Genomic DNA, 25,361 nt, shown 5'->3' with positions numbered 1-25,361 from the left:
ACAACAGCCTCCTGGGTAAAAGTCTGGGTTTGCTGGACTCGTCCACCTCCCCTTCCACTCGCCCCATAAGGACTTTCCAGCTCCTTATAAAACTTTGTTACCCTGCCAACCAGTGTGTTTCATAACGTTACCAAAGGTGCCTTTGTGTGTCCTTCTGTCTCAGTATCTATCAAATGTCTCCCCTTCTGTTCCTGAGATGTGACGTTGAGTAGTGGCCAGAAAAGTGTTCTTGCAAAACATGATGATGTCACAGTGCAACTGACCTTTGACCTTTTCGATATTAAATGTCATCACTTCCTTATTTAATCCTGTTGGACGTTTATGTGAAACTTTTGTCATTATGAGGGTATGCATTTTTGAGTTATGACCAAAAACATGTTTTGTGAGGTCACACTGACCTGATGTAGATTCATGAAAATATGAAAGTACAGCGTGCAGGATCAAGAGCTCGTACAAAACTCTGTTAAGCTCACTGCTAGTTTCTTTTGACTGATTGTCGTTACACTGACATTGATTAGTCAATAAAGACGACACTTTTGAAAATAATTTTATTCCCTTTTTTGAAAAATTGTCATCAAACACAAAGAGACAAAAATACAATAAAAAATATTCCATCAAGAACATAACACAACAAAACAGAACTACGGTAACCTGCAGTAACCTCTTGGTAGCGACAGATGGCGTTAGTAGAATATAAAAGGTCAGTGATGACGGAAAGTAAATTGGGATTAGACGAAAAATGGAACCAACATGAGAAGCATGACGACAGGGCGGAAGCTTCAGATCCCAGAGTCATGAAGTCGGAGCTTTGAAGGTGTGTGCGAGCCTAACAGCATGGAAGAGTAGTAGTGCTCATAATTACAAGTTCTTAAACGCAGTAGGTGTGGCCCCAGACACACACACACACACACACACACACACCCCTCTGTTGGTTGCTTGGTTTTTCAAAGTGTTCATGATTGGTTGAAAAACACTGAGAGCCAGCTCGGGATTGGTTGAAGGGTTGGGTTATTGATTGTTTGCTCATTCTAGCTGCGACGTCAAGGCTCGATCTCCTCGGGGACGATGGTGAGCATGACGTCCTCGTTGCCTCGCCTCACCACCGTTCGCAGCGTCTCGTCCTGCTTGATGGCGCCGCTGACGTCGCTGGCCGAGGTGATTCGCTCGCCATTGATGGTGATGATGACATCTCCCTCCTTCAGGCCAGCGCTGTCAGCGAAAGAGAGAAAGTGTTTTTCTTTAGCAGGATATCTTTCTGTTAAAATCTTTATTCATCATTATATATTCTGTCCCTGCAACCAAATCACCAAATAAATGTTGGCGTTGTACGTTTCTGCAAACCACAGATACGTTTCATCACTGTGGTTAGATCTAGGCACAAAAACACGAGAAAAGATCATGTTTTGGCTACAAGTACCCAGTTTTCGGTGAGATAATCTGGCAGGAAACAGCAATGCCTCCATCAAAAACACCTACTTTTTGTGACGCTATCTTGGCAGGAATGCAGCAATGTCTTGGTAAAAAACAACTGCTTTTTATCGCACTGTTTCAGCAGGAAATGCAGTGATGTCGTAATAGAAAAACAACCACTTTTTCTGGCACTATCCAGCAGGAAACACAGCTCCTGCAAATGTAACCTATGTGTGGTTTGCAGAAACATACAATCCCAACTGGGCTGTTCCCTGAAATTATGTACAGCACTTTCTTCCACTTGTGTTGCTTCTAAAATCCGTGACAACCCATTTTCTCCTACACTAACTCTGTCTGTTCATGTTGTCATGAATATATAATATCATAGAGAAGTACTTCAGATTTGAAGTTTTCAGAGGCTTTGCTTTAATAAATACATTTCTGTTCCTTAAACGTAGAGGCTCGAGGGCAGAGAGGATGCTCGACTTGGACTGAAGCAGTTTGTCCTCCCTGCCAGAGGGAGTTGGACAGTGTGGGTGGGAAACATTCATGACTCTGCCTTCACTGCCAGCTTTCATCCTGCGTCCACAAGCAAAACAGCAGCTTTAAAACCAGAAGTGAAGTTTCCAAATCCTGCAGTCTGAAAGTTCAGATCTAATAAATGTCCTTTCAGTAAGATCAGATCCTCATCCTGACTCACAAACCCACCAGACAACAAGAAAACAAACTCTACCTGCGACTTTCTCCGGTGCAGCGTCAACTAGCTTTAATGTGGATACCACACATCTTTCCAGGGACAAAGCAGATTCTGCAGCAGTGTGTGCAGCCAACCCTTCTATCTGTCTCTGAGTGTCAACTTCATGATGTGGAAAATGTGCCGCACTTGTGCCATTTATTGGCATGAAAAAATTAAAGTTGCTCCAGATGATTCATGCAGAATTACACATCCTCAAATCTGTTAAAGCTGCTTGTTGTTGATTTGACATATTGGGCAGTGAGCTCCAGATAATGTGGGAATAAGAAGGAATGAGAGAGAGACACTCACGCCTCAGCTGGAGTCCGGCTGATGACCTCAATGACGTACGCCCCTGAGGTGACATCTGGGAAGTCTGAATGCCGCTCCTTCAGCTCCTTGGCCAGCCTGACGGGAGGAAAACAGGAGCTCTTAATTAAACTGGAGGGGATGATGCATCGTGACTCATTTGAAATTCCGACATGCGAAGCATCGCTCTGATTAATCGGGACACTTTCAAGCTTGGAAAAGCTGCAACCTCAGCAGTACTGGGCTGATTTTAATGAAGCTGATTGGTCCACATAGGACAGCTGTATCATTGAGTCAACATGTTTAATCAGAGTCAGCAGATTCTTCTGAACACCAGCTCACAAGATCAAGCATCCCTCCTACACCTAACAGGACTCCCCTCAGTGCAAGCTTTAGCTTAAGATAAAAGTTATTCACAGAGCGTCTCAGACCTTAAAAGAGATCTTAGTTAAAAAATTGTTTGGAGCAGAGAGGAGGACTTTTATTTCTTTGTCCGAGGGATGTCGCATGTTGTAAAGCTCTTCCCCGTCGTCCGCCTCCACTGTCTCATTAATGAATCACTTTATTTGACCAGAAACACCTAGTTTTATGTTGCGTCCCTTTCCCTTTATGAGCTGTGGGTGGTAACAACATCTGGAGCATGACATCATCAAAAACAGAACTTACGTTGGAGTGAGACTCATCATTCTGACGCCGATGTATTTCTTCTTCTGTAATGTTTTACCTGCAGAACAAAGAGAAACATGCTGTGACTGATGTAAGGCTCATCACCTTATTCTTTCACTCTGTTAAGTGGAGCTACAGTTCCAGCTGGACGAGGACATCTAACTGGCCTACTGTCCTTGTCCCAGTATACAAGCACGGGAGGGGAATCCATTTATTGAGCCAAGTATGTGCGACTCCTCTACGATAGGTGGAGATATGCCCCCTTTCAGCTTGTTAGTATTGGACCTTTTTCCTGTTGACCTATTACGTCACAGACCAAACAATGGACAAACAAGTTAGCTACGGTTAGCTAGCTGCTAACTGGTACCATGGTGGACAACTTTACAGCTCTGTACATTTGGTCCGTCCAAAAAGTCACGGCTCTGGATGTAGATTTCTCCATGTTGTTACCGGCTTCTTCTTCTCTTACACATTTAATGCTGTTGGACTTCCGGGTCAAAGCCCGGGGTGGAAACTGTGGAGCATGCTCAGAGCGCCTCGGCCAGTTTGGGTCTGATTGACTGTATACATGCAGGAGTCACATGATCTGGGTGTGTTAGCCCCACTGTGGCAAATTCACTTTAGGATCATTTCAGTCACACTGACATGTTTACATGGCTTTCAAAAGTCCGGTTTTAGTCGGACTGACACAATAACTTTTCAATCCAGAACGTAAAGAGTCAAAGAGCTGCGAACCTTTGGCCTGTCTGTCATGTGACTCTGCCAGGAACTGTCTGATTTTGTCCGAGGGGATGGCGAAGGAGATTCCTGCTGTGACCTTCAGAGTGTTGATGCCGATCACCTCTCCATCCTGCAGGACACACACACACACACACACGGTCATTTTTTTGTGTTCCTCAAACGCCCCACAGTAATGTCACTGTTTAACTGATGCCACATTGTTCTTCAGTAACACGGTCGGCTCAAACCAAGCCCATAATCAGAGTCAGCTGCAGACTGCGACCGTCTGCCAAGCATGAAGCATTACCTAAACTCTTTATTTACATTTCTTAACTGGAACTTTATGGGCCCTGGTGTTTGTTTATATGAGATTACATATATCTGTGTTTCGCAACATGTGGACGTCGTCCCAGTAAAAAGAAACTCTGTTTTAAGACTCAGAGGTGATGGAAGATTTAAATGAACTCTATTCTCAGGGTGGCGACTTCTTTTTCCATCTGAGACGCCAAAAACAAGAGGTGACATAACATGATCGTTTATCATCAATACCAAACATGTACAACTGTACGCCTCCGCGCACCAGTAGAGTTACAGTTACAGTTTCCATCCATGTCTGTGAAAATATGGACACCTCACACCTCAAAGTACACCAGGACGTACTTTGAGATCCTCGGGCAGAGGGCCCCGAGGATCTGGAACAGTCTGGCCGAGTCAGTCATCTCTTTTAAGTCCCTTCTTAAAATATTATTTTATCTGAGAGCCTTTCTTGATTTCACCTTAGTTTTAAGTTCATTTAAACTGTCTTTTATTTCCTCAGTTTTTACATACTAAAGTGTTTTTATCAGTTCTTTTAAAAGTTGTGTGGACAACTGCATCAAATCTACAGAAATTCCCTCAAGGCGTTCTCGAGATATCGTGGTCACAAGAATGGGACTGATGGACAGGTGTGCGTACTTGCACCCTAAATACTGAGGGGGACATGTCCCCTGCGTCCCCCCTGAAATCTACACCCATGGTTATGGTGGTTGCTATGGATGCTGTGAAACTAGTTTTGCACTGTGGACCAACGTAGCCATGACACATTCTGATGTGAGACTTCGTTCACTCACCAGATTGACCAGTGGTCCTCCTGAGTTGCCGTACTGCAAGAAATCAGAAACAAAGAATATAAAAACAAAGAAAGAAAACATTTGAGCAGGTTGTTTCTGACATGAAATGCAGATTAACGGGGCATCACTGTGATAACAATGAACAGTTCCTCCATCAATAGACTTAAATGACCTCATGTTACATCTGCATGCTGTTTGTAAATGTTGGCATTGTGCTTTTCTGCAAACCACAGATATGTTACATTTGTACAGTAATATATGTGGTTAGTGTGTGGTTAGGTTTAGGCACAAAAACCACTTGATGATTATTGTTAGAAAAATATCATATTTTGGCTTAAAGTACCAATTGATTCAGGGGAACAAGCAGCAGGAAAAGCAGCGGTGTTTCTATAAAAACCAAGCACTTTTGGAACTGTGATTCAGAGACAGGTCGCTACAAAAAAAAACATCTGCTTTTGTTGTGTGTTGGTCTTGAACAGTGGTCTGCAGCTTGGCAGGCGTCCCTACATCACTTTAGAAATGTTGACATGACATGTATGAAACATGCAAATGTAACATATTTGTGGTTTGCACAAACGTCCAACGCCAACAGTTTCCTCTGGAGCCGGAGCTGCATCATTTACATAAACATGCAAATCATTTGGATCCAGTCAGACTCAGTTTTGGGAGCAGAACTGCTGAGCCACAAAAGCCTCAAAGTCTTTTTGTTCCTCCCACAGACATTTTTCCAACCTCCTCCGCCTCAAGGCCTGTCTGTCTGTCTGTCTCTGTCTGTCTGTCTAATCACTCACGTTGATGATGGCGTCGGTCTGGATGTAGTCCATGTCAGAGTTGCGGAGGCCCAGCTCTTTGCCTCCCCTCTGGGTGGTGCTGACGATGCCGGTGGTGACAGTGTTCTGCAGGGAGAACGGGCTGCCGATGGCGACCACAAACTCGCCAGGACGAAGGTCCGCCGACCGGCCAAGGAGCAGCACCGGCAGCTTCATCTGCTCCACCAAGACACACAGGGGAGGGAGACAGAGAGAGAAGTACGGTTAAAGAAAGGATGCAGCCAGAGATACTAAATACTGAGCTTTCTGTTTCCTGTTAGTGTTCGAGGGAGACGCCAAAGACAACAAAGAGTTAACGGTTGAATCCAGTCCTTAAGTTCTTGTGTTTTTGGTTTGGAGAGAATAAAAAAAAGAGACATGATCCTCTCTTTAAATGCTGCCGGAGGACGCTGTGGTTTTCATCTGAATCTGGTGGAAAATAATAGACTCAGAGGAACATGCATGATGAACGAAGACTGAAGGAACACCAGCATAGTCAGCTGGCAGGGGACACACACACACACACACACACACACACACACACACGCACTCAGAGGTAAACAGCAGTTTATTCTCTCTAAGCTGTTGGAAACAGACGTGGATTTCCTGTGGAGAGCTGAGTCAGCTCCTCTCTAGTCACAACTCAAACTGTAAAACACCACAAACGTCGGCTCAGTTCAGTCGAGGCAACAAACTCCATGGCTGAAAAATAAAGCCAACACTGAAGTGCCAAAACCTGCAGTTCCTCTAATGTCCACTTGAGGCTGGCTCCAAGAGCGAGTCAGTCCCCACAGGCCCTCATGTTACGATGTAGAAATAAACATGTTTACAGGCTGTTTGGTCTCTGTAAATAATATCAATATTCATGACGACTGTACGACATGTATTTTATTAAGGCTTAAAGTTGTGCATAATTTAGGGCGGGGCCTCTTTGAGTGACAGGGGACCTTTCCCAAACCACCCTTCACCCACTCCCCACTTTCACTCTGTTTCCGTGATAACACAGAGGGTCCTCCACACTGAGTGTCGTCACAAACCAACCAGTGAGGAGTGGAAGTGAGCTGTAAAACCCTCCGACAGCGAGTCTGCATAGATGCCAACTTACTGAGCATGTGCAACGCCGTATTGTGTTTGTCATGTAAGACGCTCTGTTCTCTTTGTGGACCTTAGACTAATGACTAAGGAGAAATCTGGACCCACCAGTTGGTAATCACTGGACTAGGACGGGGGTCCTTTATGCCTATGTTTAAACTGGCTGCTGCTGCTGTAGGACGTCTCTGCCAGCATGTCTACATGCAAATAAAAAAGAAAAAAGAATATGGCCAGAGAGATGAATCACGTCCATGTGTCATTGTTACAGCGTGAGATGGGCAGAGAGATCCAGAACGAGTCCAGCTGGTTAACTCTGTGATTCTGTTTCTGCTCTGATGAACCGGATCAGAACTCTGAGCTTCTCCATCCTGTCGCTGCGATTTCCAGAAGAGCTGAGTGCTCCTGAAGGTGACACAGTTCATGTTGCCACTGCATGTGAGGAGCCCTGCAAAGATTTTAATAAGTAATAATCTGTTTAAATAGACATAAGTAGAGTTTTATTACTCTGCAGCTGGATCAGTGTCACAATGTCTCCCCGTTTTATTAGAGCCAGGAAACACGACTGGAAACACGACTGGAGACACGACTGGAGAGCGCTGTTTGCTCTGCTTCTGCTGAGTGTTATTAGCCAGTAGACACACACACACACTCACACACACACCCAGAGGCATGTGCCAAACATATTAAAAATTAATTTTATAGAGTGTTTTCCTTGATTTTACAGGATAAAAGTGACCTGAGCTCCTGCAGTTTGGCACAAACCCAGTCAACCTCCACAGATGTTGCTTTAAAGCCACACAGGTCCCTTTATGCAGGTAAAAGTATAAATGTCAAATATATTTTTAACAGCTCTGAAAACTTGTTTTTTCAAATAGCTTCTGACAAAGTTACAACAGATTTTGGATATTTAACGAGAGACTTTTTTCTTTGATTCTAACTGGCCGTCGCTCTCCTGAAATCCTTGGCATTATTTTCTATTTTCAGTTCGTTTATTTGTGTGTGTGCATGTTGCTGTCTGTTGTGGTATGTGTGCAAGATAAGCTGTTCAAACAAGTTGCCCCTGCTGGGATTAATAAAGTTGTCTGAATCTGAACCTGCTTCTGACTGACTGGTGTCACTGCTCCATAACGGCTAGACTGTCTCTCCGACACGTTCTCATCCCCACCCAAAGTATCGCCATCTTGTCAGTGGATTTTCACGACTACATATGACTCGCTTCGTATCCTCCTGCATTTGTTGTTGGCATTCACTGCTGCTAGCTACTTTTAAAGTGTGTCGATTTACGCCTGTTACATGCATTGTGTCTTTTCAAAATAAACTAAAAAAAACTTCAAAAATAACTTACAGTGTTGAGGTAAAAGACCTCGTTTGTACGTTTATGTCCTTGTGCAACAAAAGCATGTGGTTACATTAAGAAAAAAAGCATTCATATGGGAAGCGAACAGCTGCCTCCTGGGTGAAAGTCCAGGGTTTGTTGGATCCGTCCACCTCCGCCCTGTAGGGACTTTTCAGCTCCTTACGCTGTTACCAGCGGCGTTACAAACTTACGTATCATACCGCCGTGCAAGGTGCCACTTTGCATCAGTGTCTGAGGCTGAAATCGCTGACAAAACAGCGATATCTGACAACTCGGGAATGAGAACGGGCTGGTCTCTTTGTTGAGGTGATATCAGCAGAGTCACAGGCTGAAATTACGAGGTCTTATGTTGTAATTATGTGATCCTGACAGTGGTTTGATATTTCTATGTTGAAAAACAAAAAAGTTATTGAATTTTAAAATGGGTCGTATTGCATTTTTACGATGGTCCAGACGTTCAGTTTGTTGTGCTCTCAACTGCATCGTCATTTTGATTATTTTCAATTGAGTAAAACTATGAAATATCTGCCTGCTTCCAAGAGATCCCCACACTGGGAGAAATCAAGGGTTTGATCCGGGGCTAGTGAAGATAATAGACGAACAGCTAGCCCCTTCGTCATGTATCGCTGCTTTGCTGTTGCCTTTCACGTCTCTATATGATGCGTTAGATATCCTTAGTCATCTGCTGTTTACATTCTGGGACGCCAACAACAAAAGCACGTGGCAACTTGATTGTCCCGTCAACAGTTTTACAGATTCTTTATCATGATGGGGAAGGCGGTTTTGATCCACAGGGCATTTGGAGTCTGTAGTGGAGTTTGGCCACTGGAACAAACTCGCTGTTCAGTATCCAGCTCCTCAGAAACATCTACAGTACGATCTTCAGACGCTCTGGCTGCAGCCCTCAGCCTTGCTGTTCGCTGATTGGCCCGAGCCGCCTGCTGCACGCCGTCCTACTAACCTACTTCAGCTCCAGATGTGACACCGAGCAGAAAAACTGAGACATGAAGCAGCCGTGATGTTCAGACCCAACTTTCATCAACGCTACACTCCACCGAGCATGACAAGCCCCTGTTTGTGTGTGTGTGTGTGTGTGTGTGTTTGCATCTTGTTTCCCTGCTGATGACAGACACATGTGTTGCCCATTTCCTCTGTTAAGTAACAAGACTCTGACCCACTTTCTGCGGAGTGAGGGAGAGAGCGGAGGTGGAAACATACTGTACGTACCGAGGGAGAAGGAGAGGAAGGAGGAACGAGGTGAGAAGGTTGTGACAGATATTTTACGTCTCAGAGCGGCTGTTGAGTGATGAAGATGTTTCCAGGTGAAACACAAACTGAACTTCTTCTGCGTGTCTCGCAGTTTGACTGACGTGCATTAAAAGCATAAAAGCCACAGGTATGCTCAACACATCTGTACATGACAAACACTCTGAGTATGTGCATTGGTGTCAAAGTGTGTGTGAGAGACAGAGTGTGTGTCCCGAGGTCTAGATGAGTCACTGCATAATGACAAAGCAAAGTAAAATGTGGAGCCTGAAACAGAAGCCAAAGTGAGAACTGACAGCAGCCGCACTGAACCTCTCATGTACCTCGATACGCTTCATCCAGAGCACTAAAGTTCAATCTCAAACATGGTAACGCTTAAAGGACAGCTGACACCGTATCACCTCACAGAAGGAAGCGTGCATCTACTGCTAGCTAACGTTGCAGCTCAGCCGAGGAGGACGCTGTTAATGTTTACAAATCTTTCTTTTGCACAGTGATACGTTTGGCAGGTGTAGTTCAACAGAAAGAAAATAGTTCTCACCATGTTTCTTTTCCTAAACCTAACCTCCGTAACTTCACATTGAAGACATAAAGTCATCCACGGGATGCTAATTCGTAGGATATCTCATGGATATCATACAAACTGCTGTTTTAGGATACACTGGATGATGATGGAGCCTCTGGGGGCGAATATTTCAGGCTGATCCAGTGTAACCACTAGATATGTGTACCTAGATTTCCTCTTCCATACTCTGCTTATTTCATGTACTCTCTATGAACAGCTATCTGAGCATGAATGCATGTACTCTCTATGAACAGCTATCTGAGCATGAATGCAGATAAATTAAAAAAATCCATGCCAATACAAAGATAACTTGACATCAGACGTGAGCTGATGGATTCTCTCCCAGGCTGTTCACTAATTTTCTGGAAGTTTTCCTACAAAAAGCAACGCACCTAAATTCGTACATATCCCACGTATTTTGAAAGGCTGTGATCACGTGATCAATGCGCTGATGGCAGTGAACAAGGAAGCGGTCCCGAACGCTTGAACGGAGGCAGGTTGGGGCGGTGGATGGGTCACAAAAGAACGGACTTTCGCCCAGGACATCATGTGTTCGGATCTGTGTGAACTTTGAGTCACTTTAAGAAACGACCTCACTGCCACTTCTTTTACACTGCCAGATTTTCGGCGAATGTTGGGCTGTTTTGCCGGCAAGCTGCGAGCGTTTAGACACACAGAGCCGGATTGGCGAGTTGATCCGAGGTGCCCAATTTTCCTCCTCGTAGGGTAGACATATTGGCGGAACCTTTTTGGTTTAAACAGAGCGAGGCGCCCTTCCGCCNCCCACGTCACTGTTTACGTCACACGCTGAGCTACACATTTTGTTACTTGCTCACGCCCCCCATTGACCCAAAAAAGGCACATTCTGTATAAACAAAAGTAGGCAGGCGGCATTTTGCTGCACTCCCCGATTTTGTTTTTATACTGCCAATGCTGAAAAAAGACTGATTGGGCTTTCCTAATTTGCACATTTCCTATTTAAAAAAGGCTCATGTTTCGTTTCCTAAACCTAACCACAGTAACTTTAAGTGAATTATGTAACTGTACGTTATGGACATAACGTCATTAGTGGGGCACAAATTCGTAGGCTATCATACAAACTGTTCTATGACAATACGTTGCCTCAGTGCGTCGTGTCTGACTCTAACATCTCTGACAGAGTGGAGAGAGGTGAGAACAGGCTGCTTTTTTAATCTGAGTGTGACTCAGCAGTTTCTTGTCATGTTCTTCATCACTGTGTGTCAGAATAAATTTAAACAAACCACCAGCCTCGCTGTAAAGAACTTGTAAACAAAGTCTGAACCTGAGTCGTTTATCAGTTTTATAGTAAATCCCAAAGACTGATTTAGTAATCTTAATGAGGTCAAACTTCGTCCCTCCCAAATCACCACTCAGCCCATAAACAAGGAGGTTATGAATGGATCCATTCAGCGCTTCTAATCAGAGCTTTACTCCATCGCTTCAACATAAAGCTCCTCTGTTCGCCTGCACTCAACCCCAACCAGAGCTCGCATCATCTGAAGCCATCACCGGTCACACGGTGAGCTCCGCCCACTGCGTGTTTCTCACTCTGTGTTTTTCAGGATGACAGCACTTTGTTCGGGGTGAGATTACAAAGCAGGGGCACCGCGTTCAGTCGTAATTTCTGATGCAGACACAGCATGGTGACACAAAGCAACCGAGCACAACAAGGAACAAAGCATCTTCCTCTCTCATCATCCTCTCCTTCTCATTACTGCTCTCTGTCAGTCCTTTCATCCAGCATGAACACAACCTTGAGTACAGTGAGCATGTCGCAGCGTCAGAAAATCCCCACACAAACATTTCCCAGTCATTTCTTCATGCAGGTAAATTATCTCTGTTGCCATCAGGGCGTCGTAGTGTTTTACCTGCTAGGAAAATTAATCACGTTCAAAATCTGTCATCCCCTCTGCTCCGGAAGATTCTTTTTAACATTCCCACTGTTGGGAAGGTTTTTTTAATCAGCTCTTTTATTGTGTGAATGACTTATAGATTTTATTCCAGGTTTAAGCTCCTTTCTTTGTACATCATATGTTGCTGTAGGTAGATTTGCAGTTTTGGTTTTATTTGAGAGGGTTTTGAGATACAGATCGTCACCTCTGCTGCACAACAGATCAGCTGAATTTTGTTTTTACCTCTCAAAGCACTGAAAACCCCGACAACAACTTTGTCAGTCTGACAAGAGAACAATAGAGGTGGAGCGGTATATGTAGTGAGAGGGTGATGACTGGATGAGATGCAGGTGAGGAGGTGGGCGGGGTCAGGCCAGGTGACTGCAGAGCAGCTGAGGAGAGTGGGAACAGGTGTGTAGATGAGTGTGGCAGTCTGGTGACGGGGGGAGGAGGGGAAGTCTGAGGAGGGATGGATGGAAAACGGAAAGAGGGAGCCTGAAGAACAGAGTGGATGATTTTTTTTAACGTCACCCTGGTTCCCTCGCTGAAAAGTGACTGGGAGTTTTTCATTTTGCAGAAAATTAACTCTGTGGCAACAAACGTTTATGATAGTTAGATATTTTGTTCAGCAGGATAATCTTCACTAATAAACACCACTTTTACGATTTCTGAAGATGATTTCTAAATGCAATTGCTAACATGGGACTATAAACAAACTACACCATGGTCACATGACCTCGATGTCGCTGACACTCAGCTTCCAACTTGTCATTTGATTTTGCACAATTAGCACTTCTACTAAAGCCTTTCTGTTAGCGTGACCTGAACTAGCTAGTGATCATTACTGTGTCGACAGTAGCACAGCGACCAAGATGAGTAAATTAAGTTTCTGTGTAAGTCTAAATTAGCCGCTTGATAGCAACCGCCTTTTTTAGTCACGTAAAAGCTTCACAGTGGGGCAGTTACTGATGTATTTTACGTCGTAGAACAAGACGTGAAAATCTCTTTAGCTTGTGTTAAAGCTGGATGAGACAGAAGTCTGTAAAAGACTAAATAAAAAAATAATTAACCAACAGAATTTTAAATCCCCCCTCCTCCTGCAGCTCCTCACACTGCTCTCTCTGATTATCAGACCATAAATGGGACAAGATCTAGCTGTTAGCCAACCCACGCTCCTTCCGCCTTACTCCCCGCCACTGTGGACTGCTTCCCTGGGAGGAGAGCGGGCAGCAACTCTGGAGACAGACCTTTGGTTGGTGGCTGTAGCACCTTGAATTAGAGCCAGGTGTCACATCAGGCCGGTGTCCAGCAGCAGCATCAGGTCTAACTTGTGTAACAGCAGCAACAGAAAGTTTGCTGATCTGGTGGGGGAGTCGGGACTGTCCAGTCTGCTGGAGGTGGGGTTTGAGCTGGATTTGAGTGGCCGCTGGCTGGGGGTCATCTCTGCAGCTGCTGCCGGCGCTCCTCCCGGTGAGGTGGTCTGTAGCGTCGGGGAGTGAGGCGGAGGACACACTGTGATGCGGGCCTCTAGCTAACGTAGACAGCTAAACTATTAGCAACGTTTTTTCTCCATCTCTGAAACACTTTGCTGATATTGACACATGTTTGTTTACTGTCAGACTCTTTATCGCTTTGTCAGTCAACCTACAAGTCAAAATATGACGCTCTGGGTACCCTTCTGTGTCAGTTTTGGACGTTCAGGGACGGCGTGTCAGTCTACACTTGTTACATTCATTCAGGGCTGTTTCAAGACACTCTGGGGGCCCTAGGCAAGAGGCACCTTGGAGCCGGACTTCCCTGTCGCCAGTAAGCCTTATCTTGCGGCGTATTTGACAGGAATACGGCATCTGTGACCCTCTTGTGATTGGACTTTGAACTTATCCCACAGTAGTGGTACCGTGAGGTACCGTAGTACTACGATACTCCAACAATGCTAGCGTGGGTGGCAACCAATCATGCGGGACATGGTCTCAATTTGCGTGACACGTGAAAAGAGACAGAAATGCTGTGCAGTCCTGCACAGTGCGGGACGTCTGGTCACCCTACTTAGCCACTCGCAAGCAGCAGCTAGTAGGGGGCCCCATTAGGGGGGATTCCAACGTGTTGTCGTTGTTGCAGTGTCTATAGGAGTTCCATCTTATTGTCATTGATATGGACCAATGTCAGCCGTTTCTGGGGGCCCCCTTCCAGCTCGGGGCCCTAGGAAATTGCCTAGTTTGCCTGTCCGGTTGCAACGGCCCTGCATACATTGTGTCTTTTTAAAATACAGTTCAGCTTTCACAGGAAATGCTCAGCTCCTGCTTGTTATGTGCATCCAGTCTTTTTCAAAGTAAACATACAACATCTGTAAAACATGCAACAAAACTCTGTGGTTAGTTTTAGAAAAAAAAACCCCGTCATGCTTTGGCTTTAAATTCACAAAGTAGACAAACAGCAGGCTCCTGGGTAAAAGTCCAGAGTTTGTTGGCCACATCCAGCTCCCCTTCAGCCTGCCGGCGGTGTTACAAAGGGTGTGTATCTTACTGCAGGAGGAGGGTGCCTCTGTGCAGTGGTGTCTGATGCTGACATCCACTTACAAAGCCTCTGTATTTGACGAGTTGGGGGGAGAATGGGCGGGGCTTTCACCATCTGAAGGGATGTGCACGCAACTGTACAACAGCCAATAGGAATGCACTCTCTCTGAAATGACCTGTGATTGGACAAAGTGTCCTCAAAAAAGAGGAGGAGCAGACGTCTAGTTTTCTCTCAGACCACAACATGCTCAAAGGTTATTATGGGATTTTTGCCCACTGATGCCAAAATAAAACTGCCTACTGCAGCTTTAACCACAGACTTTAAATTCAAACCCACTGACTCTGAGACGAGATGACTGAAGTGACAAAATGCAAACTCATTTTCAGGTTTTGGGGTTCAGGAATGTGTCTGTAGACGAGGGACAGAGAGACAAACTGTGACAGATATGGAGGTCTGATTCTGGGTTTAAAGCTGTTGTGATCACTTTTATTTTTATAAAATGAAAATAGTTGTAAAATCTTTCAATTGAAAAATAACACAGAGAGTTCACAATCACTACTCTCATCAGACTACAGTTAATACCAGATGTTTCTTTCTGTCTGATCTCTGCAGCTTGCTCACAGTTCCTGCAGCAGCAGTGAGTAAATATTAGCAGTGGCAGTATGGATCAGATGCTGCCGGCCTTCAGACGTCCCGGCCTGTTAAATCCTCTGATCAGATCAGCTGAGAGCAGCGTCTATAAGCCGCTCAGGGACACATGTCATGGAAAATGATCGATGCTGGATGGAGACGGAATACCACCGTCGGGCTTTACTGGGAGAGTCCAAACGACAGCGGAGAGCTCCTGTCTGCACATGCTCAGAGAACACCTGCCTCAGCCTGGGCCGACGGTGCTGACTGGAACACACACTTTAATAATGAGTAATGACTTATTATTGTGTTCAGTGGGGTTTACCCAAACTGATGGTCCCACCCTGACAGCAGACAGAGGGAGGTGTCAGTCAGGCTCAGACTGAGAGAAGGTCTAATCAGGTAACACAAGTGAAAACACCTGGAAGACTTTATTTGTGCTCATCCATCCCACTGTTTCCTCCAATCAGCTGACTGTGGGTGTCCACTCTTCCTCCACCCTGTTCACCTCCAGCCATCGTATCCAGACTCCAGGACGAGCTCGACAAAGACTCATTCCTCTACTCATCCAGATCATCGGCATCTTCTCCACATCTTCTCCACATCTTCTCCACATCTTCTTCTCATCTTCACCACCACATATTTGAGTCATTTTGTATAATTTCAGTCCTACAACACTTGTTTTACCTAAAGATCACACCCAGACAGTTTGGATGTTGATCACAATCATATCTCCGAGGCAACGACGGAGAACTTGCAGCAACAAGAGAAGAACTGGGAGCAGACAGTCAGGGGTGAGCGCCCCGGCCAACCATGTGAACAAAACCTGGATGTCTCTCCTGATAGTCACAAAGCAGAAGCTTATCTGCCCTGAACATGCAGCTACACGTCTGACTGCTTCGTCTGCAAACACTTCACTGGGAGCTGTTTAACGCTGACCTGATCTGTGCTGCGAGAACTATTCCTGAACAGGACAGACGCCACCATCAGACCCTTCTGTGATTTCCTTTCTTTTCTTCTGCGATTTGATCTTTGAAAAATGAGTCTCATATTTCACCTTTCACCGACATTATTTGGACGAGAAAACCTTTAAAACGACTAGACTAACTATATGTGTAAGTGGCTGAATGTGTGTGTGTGTTGGGATGGATGTGTGTGAGGGTGGAGGGCTGTAAGTCATTAGTGCAGCAGTACAGTCGCCTCTTGGTTTCTGGGCACATGTAAACCAAAACCACAAGTGCTGAGCAGTTTGTGGATTTCAGCACAATTTCATGCCCTGAAGCTCCGGTTACACCCGACCTCCCCGTCCAAACACGCTGAGGGAAACCATGATCGTCTCCGTCTGACCGAGAAACATCAACTCCCATCCTGCAGAGGATTTAGTTTGTGTCTGATCTCATTCTGCCCATCAAACATCGTATCTACAGTTCAATCCGACGAGACACACCTGTCTCACCTTAACTTAACTTTTCAGCATGTTTCAAAACAACAGCAGAAAATATGAGATCCTTCACTGAGTGTCTGTCAAATGTCGACGCAGTGGAGCCTGCATGGCATGATGGGAAATTCATGCTTATATGAAAACACTTTTTTCATACTTGTTATGGAGTGAATTTTGGCGATGTGAGGAAAATACGCCGTCACATTGAACATCAGGATAACAGCATGATAAACAGAAATTAAAGTGCACTCAGTTTTCAGCTGCTTTCAGTTAACTGCTAAAATACAATACAACTCCTTGAATTTAAAACATTAAAGGAAATTATTTACAACATTATTTTAACTGAACAAATGAAGCTGAACACAAAAGGCAGCAATAAATAAAGACTGATTGACTTTAAAGTTTTCTACTGACTCAAGTTATCCCTGACCAGTGCAATGCCAGACAAGAGGAGGTGCCGCCACTACAGAACAACCGTATTTTTACTCAATTTTTTTATTTATTTTTTATCTTTGGATCATTTTTCTTTTATGTGCAATTTTTTATATCAAAAAAGGTGCAATTTAACCACCTACATGGCCCATAGGAAGATTGGGCATTGTCTCTGAACGCAGCATCGCAGTTTTTCGTGATGTGTTTATTGCGTAAGTTGACATCACGATGACGATAAAAAAACTGTTTAAAACCTGAACCAGAGTGTTTTTAACTGAATGTGATCGTGTCAAAAACTTTATCCTTTCTTTTTTTAACTGCAAGACAATATGAAACACTAACAGAACAACAAGAACAGTGAATACAGGCCAGTAAATAAAGTGTTGTCAGGAGATAAGGGACAAGGTTTTCTTGTAATGTTTTCTTGTAATGATTAATTATAATAAAGTCAGGGGGAGTGTCCCCCCGCACACTCAGTGCCAGGGCATCATGGGAAAACTCCAGAACGGGTGACGAGAGTTGAGTAGTTGAGTTGTTGCATCTTATAGTTATTGATGTGAAGTTTGTGCAAAAATTTCAGACTGTCATATTGATACAGCTGCAGTTTCCATATTGTTTTGTCCACAGGTTATTTATTTGTGTCATTATTATCATTATCATTCCAGATTGGTTATGTGTCTTTATTTTGACTTATATATGTTTCTTTATATCAAGCTCAAACCTGAAATTTAAACATTGTTGAGTTTACAGTGTTTCCAGTTCAGTTTTTCTGCTCTGCTGTTGCTGCTTTGTGATGTTTATGGTTTAACTTTAAAGTTATACCTGCACAGAGGTGCAGATTCAAACATGTTTGTAACAGTAAAATGACATCACAGTTCTCTGCCGTTGTTTTTTTGATTGTTCTGTCCATTTGTTGTTTGTTATATTTTTATTTTTTGTTCACTTAATCAATTAATATTCTGACTGTATGTTCACACCAACAGCGACCAGAGCTTCCAAAGCGGCGGAAGTCGTTCATTTTCAATGAGAGCCCGGCGATTTGGGCGACTTGGGCGACCTGGTTGTCAACTGCACGTCTTGGGCGAGCAAAGAGACCGGAGCGGCTCTGGAGGGGAGTTTAACTTTATGGTAATGAGCTCTGACGCGGTTCGGCGGCAACCAATCGGAACACTGACGTGCTTCGATGAAGCGGGTCCCAGAGAACAAGCCATGTAACTTTGGTTCCTACAGCACACTGTGATTACTTGTGCTAATGTTCAATGATTCACGTGATGAGCGACCAGAGCTGCCACAAATATTTTTGACAGTTGTGTTTCTTGGGCGTGTCTGCGACAGACTTTGCCTCTTACTAATTTCACCTTTTATACCTTTTGTCTCCTCTTTACTCTTTTACCTTAAATCTGTATCCTTTATTGTGTTTGATATTCTATTGCTCTATAAAGCACTTTGAATTGCCCTACTGTATAAAACGTGCTGTACAAATGAAGCTGCCTTGCCTGCCTATTGGGGGATACTAAATCTTTTTCTGGCGTACTCTATCGTATGGTAGTACTGGGTTTGGGAACACACAGTTGCTTTCAGCTGATGGCAGTTCAAGATGGCAGGAAGGATGTGTGTGTAGATGGCATTAGCAGGTCTGAACTGGAGGAGGCAAAAAAAATAGTTTAGCGTTACCTGAAACTCACCTTTACTTTAACTCAACATGATGTGTTATTTCTGGATATTTCTTGAGGTGTTTTTTATCGTAATGGACGATAATTTCTTTGTTTTTGTGATTTCTGAGGATGGAAACAATATCACTTTTCATTTTGAGGTGGAGCTTGAAATAAATCACAAAAACAAAGAAAGAGTTTGTCCGTGGATCTGTAAACAGATTTAATGTCCACATTTTACGATATTAAGAAATAAGGATTATCCAATCTTTTATATTACGAAAGAGAATCCAGATCAGAGTTGTGTAATGCATCCTGTCTGCTTTCATAAGCACAGCTGGACTTCATTTCCTTCATTTCACTGCCTGCTTTCTCCTAATCTGCCTATTTATAGATGCACAACTTTAATCAGCAACACTCAGGCTCAGACTGGCTGCTTTCATGCATCTCAGACTCCTCAGGCAGGTTGGAATGAAACACAGAGGGATGATATACTGAGCACTTTGTCCTGGTGAGTCAATCTGGCACCAGAATATGTATTTTTGTCCAGGAAAGTGGACGACATTCCTCTTAAAGTGACCTTGTGCAGGATGTTGCAGCTCTGACTGCCCAGCGTCGGTATGAAAAATGACACGCACACTGACCTTCTTATGCTAAAAATGTTTTTTTTCCATTGCACGCATGTTGTGGAAAACCTCACTTCCTGTACCGGACCCGGACGTCCAGTCATTGCTGGACCAAAACAAAGCAAAAGAAAACCCAAATGAATCCACATGAAAACGTTCCCTCTGTCTCCTCACCTCCTCCACAGATATCCACTTCTATGAGTCATGATATTATTGTGCTGCGATTCCACCGAGCTGAAATAAAAACCAGCCTTTCCTTTTTGGGAATGCTCATGAAAAGCATACTTTCCTAAAGGGAACAAATACCTGAATTTGTGGGGAGAAGTCAGGAAAAAAACGCGTCTGTCTGAGAGTCGAGGAGAGAGCACGAGAGGACACCAAGAGAGGAAGTCTCTAGAAGGCTGCAACCTAAAACAGAGGCAGACAGAAGCCTCACACACACAGCTCCCAGTAGATTACTGGGATAACCTTTAGGCATCGCCAGTCACTTCTCTACATTCAGGAACATTCCCATATCTTGCCTTTTCACACATGAAACAGATGGTGCAGGGACGGTCCAGCAGACGGCAGTAAAGAAACACTGATGTATGCAAACCGCCATAAAACTCTGTGTCTTTTTATTTTCAGGTTTTGGTGCCAATGCTCCTGCCAAAGCATCTTTTGTCAAACCTTTATGCGCTCGTCCCTGCAGTGTTCAGGCTGTTCTCATGCTCTGTTCGTATATCTACAGAAAATACTGCACCAGATTAAACATGAAGGCTGTGGTCATGTGACCAACGTGTTGACGGGACTAAAGAAGGAAGTAGTTTAAAGAGTGATTGGTTAAAAAAACACAGGACTCTCCCCCAAGGAGACCGGTGTTTGTGCCTCCTGTGAAACTAGGCGAACTTTAAGTTAGTGCGTAACTTTGACGTTAAGTATGCAACGTGACAACGGCCAGCCACAATTCTTTTCCTGAACCTAACCTAAAGTTACGTACAAAATGTGACTATACCCAACCATGTTTATTTTCCTAAACCTAACCTACCAACACATCCTCACTGTGACCTCGTCACATGTCCACGTTTGGTCATGGACTTTCTACGTCCACATATGACGTCCAAGGTACCCTGGGTGTGTTGGTTGTTGACGTTCTGGGACGCCGTGTCAACTTCAGCCTGTTACATGCATTGTCTGTTTTCAAAATACACTTCTGTTTTCACAGGAAATGTACAGTTTGCATACAGTCTCTTTCAAAATAAAAGCATTGCGTAGGTACAACACCACCAATTGACGTTCTTTTCCTTCAACAATAAACGCACATGGTTGGGTTTAGGGGGAAAAAAGAACAGGGTTTGGCTTTACAATCTTACAGGAAGTGAAGCAATGTATTGTATTGTCCCTGTTAAATAAACATTAAATAAATAAATAAACACCGACCTCCCAGGTGAAAGTTGGTGGTTGTTGGACCCATCCACCCTACCCAGACTTTCGGCACCTTAACTTTCGTTATCGTCTCGCCACGTTTCCCGTTGACGCTGCCGGTCGCCATTAAACTATCACAGCATCCAGCCGTGGGTCATGCTGACGTGAAAGGATGGCTTTCCTCGTCAGTGTCTGACGCCGGGAGTCACTGATCAAGCTCCGGTTTTTGACAACTTCAGAGTGAGAACCTACGTAACTTAACATGAAATCCGTAACGTGACTACACTCAACGTCGTAACTTAACATGAAATCCGTAACGTGACTACACTCAACGTATGTTGGGTACATAACTTCATGTGACGTGCCTAACATGATGATGTCAAACCATGTTTCTTTTTCTGAACCTAACCTACGTAACTTTATTTTCTTTCTGATTAAGATGCATGACTCCCACAGCTTTTGTCACAATTATATCAGTTTTGTCTCAGATTTTTGGGCGATGCATGAATAGGCAAATAAATTAAATCAAGTGAGATTTATCGCTCCCAAAAGTCTGTCAGCACCTGATCTGTCCTCCACACTGGCTCCGCCTCCACAGCTACAGACACGTCTGCTGACTTTGTAGAAGCTACAGAATCATCGGGGGATAATCATCCAGTGTGAGAGGCTGACGGCACAGTGCTGAATTTAAACTGTCACAGTTTGAAGGCAGTTTGGTCAGGAATAGAAAAACAGGAGTAAGGAGCATCGACTCATCTCTGTTTGCTCACCGGTGCATCAATCTTGATCAGAGCGATGTCGGCCTTCTCGTCCACATCCTTGATCTTGGCGTCGAATGTGGCTCCACTCTTCAGCTCCACCTGGAGGACACAAAATGCTACTGACTCAGTCTTGCTGCCTGTGCCCCTGATAAACACTGCTTATTTATCAGTTATATGTTAAAGGGGACCTGTGATGCTTTTCCTTATTTTCTGTCATATATATAAAAAGTTACAGTGTCAGATGTTCATATTAAACATGTCCAAATTTTCAGTGACATAAACGTTTGTAACAGTGAGTAAAAACATCAGGAGGCTTCAGACTGCTCTCAATACTCTGTTTCCAACGAGACCAGCTGACGTCAGCTGGTGATAAATTTCTTTATATGGTCATCTGCTCCTGGCACGCTACTGCACTACTATGCAACATGACATACACTGCTACATGTAGCTACATGCTAACGTCAGGGTCAGATCCTAATCAGATTCCTGCTGGAACGTGTCAGATTGTGTTTAGAAGCTTTTAATGGTGTATAAAGTTTCATAATTTTCTGTTACAGTCATTCCCCAGCTGCACTGATGGTGACGCCAAGAGAGACTCGAAAACACTGACCAGTCAGAGCAGACTGGGCATTTCAGGGGTGGTCTTAAAGAGACAGGCACTAAAATAGAACGTTTCAGACAGAGGATGAAAACAGGATGAGGAAGACAGGATGAGGAAAAATAAAGTGTTTTTGAAACTAAAGCATGTGAACATGTTCAAATAGAAACCCAAAATACAAGAACCTGAAAATGACCACAACAGGTCCTCCTTAAATTCTCAATGAATACTGAAATTCCATGAAGTGAAAATTACAAGAATTAGATCATAAAAAAAACTTTATTTCAAAGACAATGTGTGCACGTTTCCCCTGCACCGTCTCCACAGCTGCTTTGCGTACCTTTACTCTGTGCTTGTTGGCGACCACGTGAGCGTTGGTGACAATGAGTCCGTCCTCTGACACAACAAACCCAGAGCCACTGGCAACCGCCACCTCTCGCTTTGAGAATATCATCCTGAGCAGAGAGAGGAAGAGACAGAACATGTTTGTGACTGATATCCTCAATCGGGTGATACAATACAAAACCCCACAGTTAAGACAAATCTAATGGTAACAACAAACACATCACACAATCATTAACAGCAGTAATCACAACAGCATTTACAAATTGTCGTCTTTCATATACTTATTCTGTTATATTTGATCTCCCCATATATACGTGACTCTTCTTGACCACTCTTCCTTCAGGTTTATCGATACTGGGGCTCGGTCTCCAGAGTCCCTCTCAGCACATGTGATAATCTCTCCGATGGCAACATGGACACAAGTTTAACACACCACATCGTAACGTCGGAGGCTCTTCATCCAACCACTTTTATAAAACTGTGATGTGTGCGGCGTACAAAGATATTCTAAGAATGTGTCTGTAGCTGGAATCTGATCCCAGAACAAAATGATGTGGCTTTAGAGGGCTATCATTCCCAAATATTTTCTTAATCTCTCTCTGGACTGACCGCCAGAAGCTGAGAATTTTAGGGCACGATCACATGAGATGATTATAAGTGCCACAACAGAGGGATATTTACATTGAACAGCTGGCGTTACATGCAGTGTGTACTGAGTAATCTTGGGTCTCATAAGATTTGTTAGAACATGGAATTTTTCTCCACATCTCATCATCCACATGGGACCCAAAATCTTCACTCCAGCATGTTTTACTGTTGGTAAAGAAAAATATTTAAGAGTCCGTGTATCTTAGAAACGCTATCATCTTTCCACGCTTTAAAACCCACATCTGAACAAGATGGTGCAAAATCAGGATTATAGGTGCCGAAACAGAACACTGATTCATAACCCCAAAATGCTTATGTACTTGATTCCACATTTTAAGAGTATTTCCAACAATGCTGATTGGCTATCATGGCATGAATCACATTACTCGCTTTATTTGCACTGCTTAATTCACCTGTTGTGTCCATTGCATCTATTGTGCAAATTTTTTTATTCGGTGTGAACACAGCCTTACACGCTTGTCTCCATATGAGGACACTGCACTGATGACGTACTGATGTGGGATCATTCATGTTTGCACTACAAAAGACGTCACAGAACACCTCGGCAAGTGGTCTCAGTGATCAGATCACCTGAGACACATGTTAACACCAGGTGTAAACGGGCTCTTTCTTACTTGCGGTACAGTTCAATATGAACGACAGCAGGTGCGATCTTCTCCACCACGTCTGCGATGAAGTTGTACTTGTAACGAAGACTGTCAGGATTCTGCTGAGCTGAAGGGGGGAAACACACTGTTAGTGAACTGCATCACACACACACACACACACACAAAGCAATCCCACCTCACACCCACAGTCGAATGGATTTGGCTCAGCAGCAGAGTTACTGAGTTACTGAAAATAAAACTGATGTGGACTTTGACCTCAGTAACAGAGAAAACCGTTCTTGTTTTGGTTTAATAAAATCAAGTGTCGTCTGTTATCTGAAACATGACGAGTGTGTGTGGTGCAGTGTGCTGTGATGGGACTCAAACTGTAGCTGCTGTGTTAGACCCAATCCAGATGTGTGGATCAGTATATGAAGTGTAAGTCTACGAGCAGCTGCAGACGCTCTGTTGATGCTTATAAAACAAAGGAAATGACTCAAAGCCTCAGAAGATACGGAGTGTAAGCAGGGAGGGATGTCAGGATGCTTACTGAGACAGTTGTAACAGTCCATGTGTAACCGCCGCTGTCACCTTACATAACCTCATTTTGGCTTCACTCCAGCCGTGCTGCAACATCTTTCTCGTCTCATCTCACTGGTCATTTGTGAGTCGGCCCCTCCTGCTCGGACCTGCTGGGACCAGAAAGGAGGCGCTCTCCTCCATCTGTGCACGGCGGTGTCCAAAACATGTTTTCTCAAAGCAGAGTAACGTAAAAGTGACACATGGGACGAGACACTGAGACGTTAATGCACTATTACACAAAGCTATGTTTGTTTACACTGAAGACTCTGACCAATCACAGGCACCCAGGGAGTCACGGTTAAACTAGAATTACCGCCCCGTGGTTGTGCGCCGTCGTGAACCGGCCAAGTGTCTCTGACAGTCTCCATCCATGTCAGTGAAAACACGGATGCTTCACACACAGAAGATCTATACAATCAGCAGTGTCAAGATTAGAGTCACCAATTCAGTATCTGACCAAATGTCTCCCCTTCTGTTCCTGAGATATGACGTTAAGACATGATGATATCACAGTCAAGCTGACCTTTGACCTTTTGACCTTCATTATTTTATCCTGTTCGACAGTTAGTGCCGCCCCTTGGGTAGGAAGGGTGTATTGGTGAGGGCCAGACTCAAATCTTTCTAGATTTGAGTCTGGATTTCCAGGCGAGACGTTTGTGCCAAATTTGAAGACATTCCCTCGATGTGATCTTGAGATATCACATTCTCAGGAATAGTACAGGCGAGGTCATGTTGACCTTTGACCTTTAACCACCGAAATCTATTGAGTTCATCCTTTACTCAAACTGGATGTTTGTGCCAAATTTGAAGAAATTCCCTCAATGTGATCTTGTGATATCACATTCTCAGGAATAGTACAGACGAGGTCATGTTGGCCTTTGACCTTTAACCACTGAAATCTGTTGAGTTCATCCTTCCAGACAGATGGACGGATGGACAAAATGCCTCCTGCCCGGCTAACACCAACAAACAATGACACTGGTTGTTCTGCGGCCTTTAAGCCACCAAATTTGGCTGTTTTTCACCAAGTCAGGAAGGCATCAGCAGGTATTTTAAACCAAAACATGATGTTTTCCAAACCATGACTAGGGGTTCCAATGTATGGCCTTTATAATAACATTTAATGTGTAACGTATCCATGGTTTAGAGCTCAGATTCTCCAACCCTACCT

The 25,361-nt window shown here is 44.1% G+C and overlaps 1 protein-coding gene across 1 annotated transcript; it reads right to left on the bottom strand.

Moving 5' to 3' along the window:
* Positions 1 to 534: 534 nt before the first annotated feature.
* Positions 535 to 24,331, bottom strand: LOC126400210 (serine protease HTRA1B). Its single transcript, XM_050060773.1, has 10 exons — positions 24,298 to 24,331; positions 23,636 to 23,735; positions 22,348 to 22,462; positions 21,419 to 21,508; positions 5,739 to 5,933; positions 4,948 to 4,980; positions 3,854 to 3,968; positions 3,119 to 3,176; positions 2,456 to 2,551; positions 535 to 1,209 (listed from the first exon to the last, which is right to left on the bottom strand). Exons 1-10 carry the CDS (start codon positions 24,329 to 24,331, stop codon positions 1,041 to 1,043), a joined length of 1,005 nt encoding a protein of 334 aa, XP_049916730.1. The 3' UTR covers positions 535 to 1,040.
* Positions 24,332 to 25,361: the final 1,030 nt, after the last annotated feature.

The sequence above is a fragment of the Epinephelus moara genome, chromosome 13, assembly GCF_006386435.1.
Source record: "Epinephelus moara isolate mb chromosome 13, YSFRI_EMoa_1.0, whole genome shotgun sequence".
Classification (NCBI taxonomy): Eukaryota; Metazoa; Chordata; class Actinopteri; order Perciformes; family Serranidae; genus Epinephelus; species Epinephelus moara.
This window is presented reverse-complemented; position numbering and strand designations above follow the sequence as displayed.

Bases quoted from the DNA above. Each gene is read 5' to 3' on its own strand.
- LOC126400210 (XM_050060773.1), bottom strand. From the start codon at position 24,331: ATGGAGGAGAGCGCCTCCTTTCTGGTCCCAGCAG. The intron at 3,177-3,853 runs GTTCGCAGCTCT...TTTGTTCTGCAG, and splicing joins ACATGACAGACAGGCCAAAG to GTAAAACATTACAGAAGAAG. The intron at 2,552-3,118 runs GTAAGTTCTGTT...TCCTCCCGTCAG, and splicing joins ATGATGAGTCTCACTCCAAC to GCTGGCCAAGGAGCTGAAGG.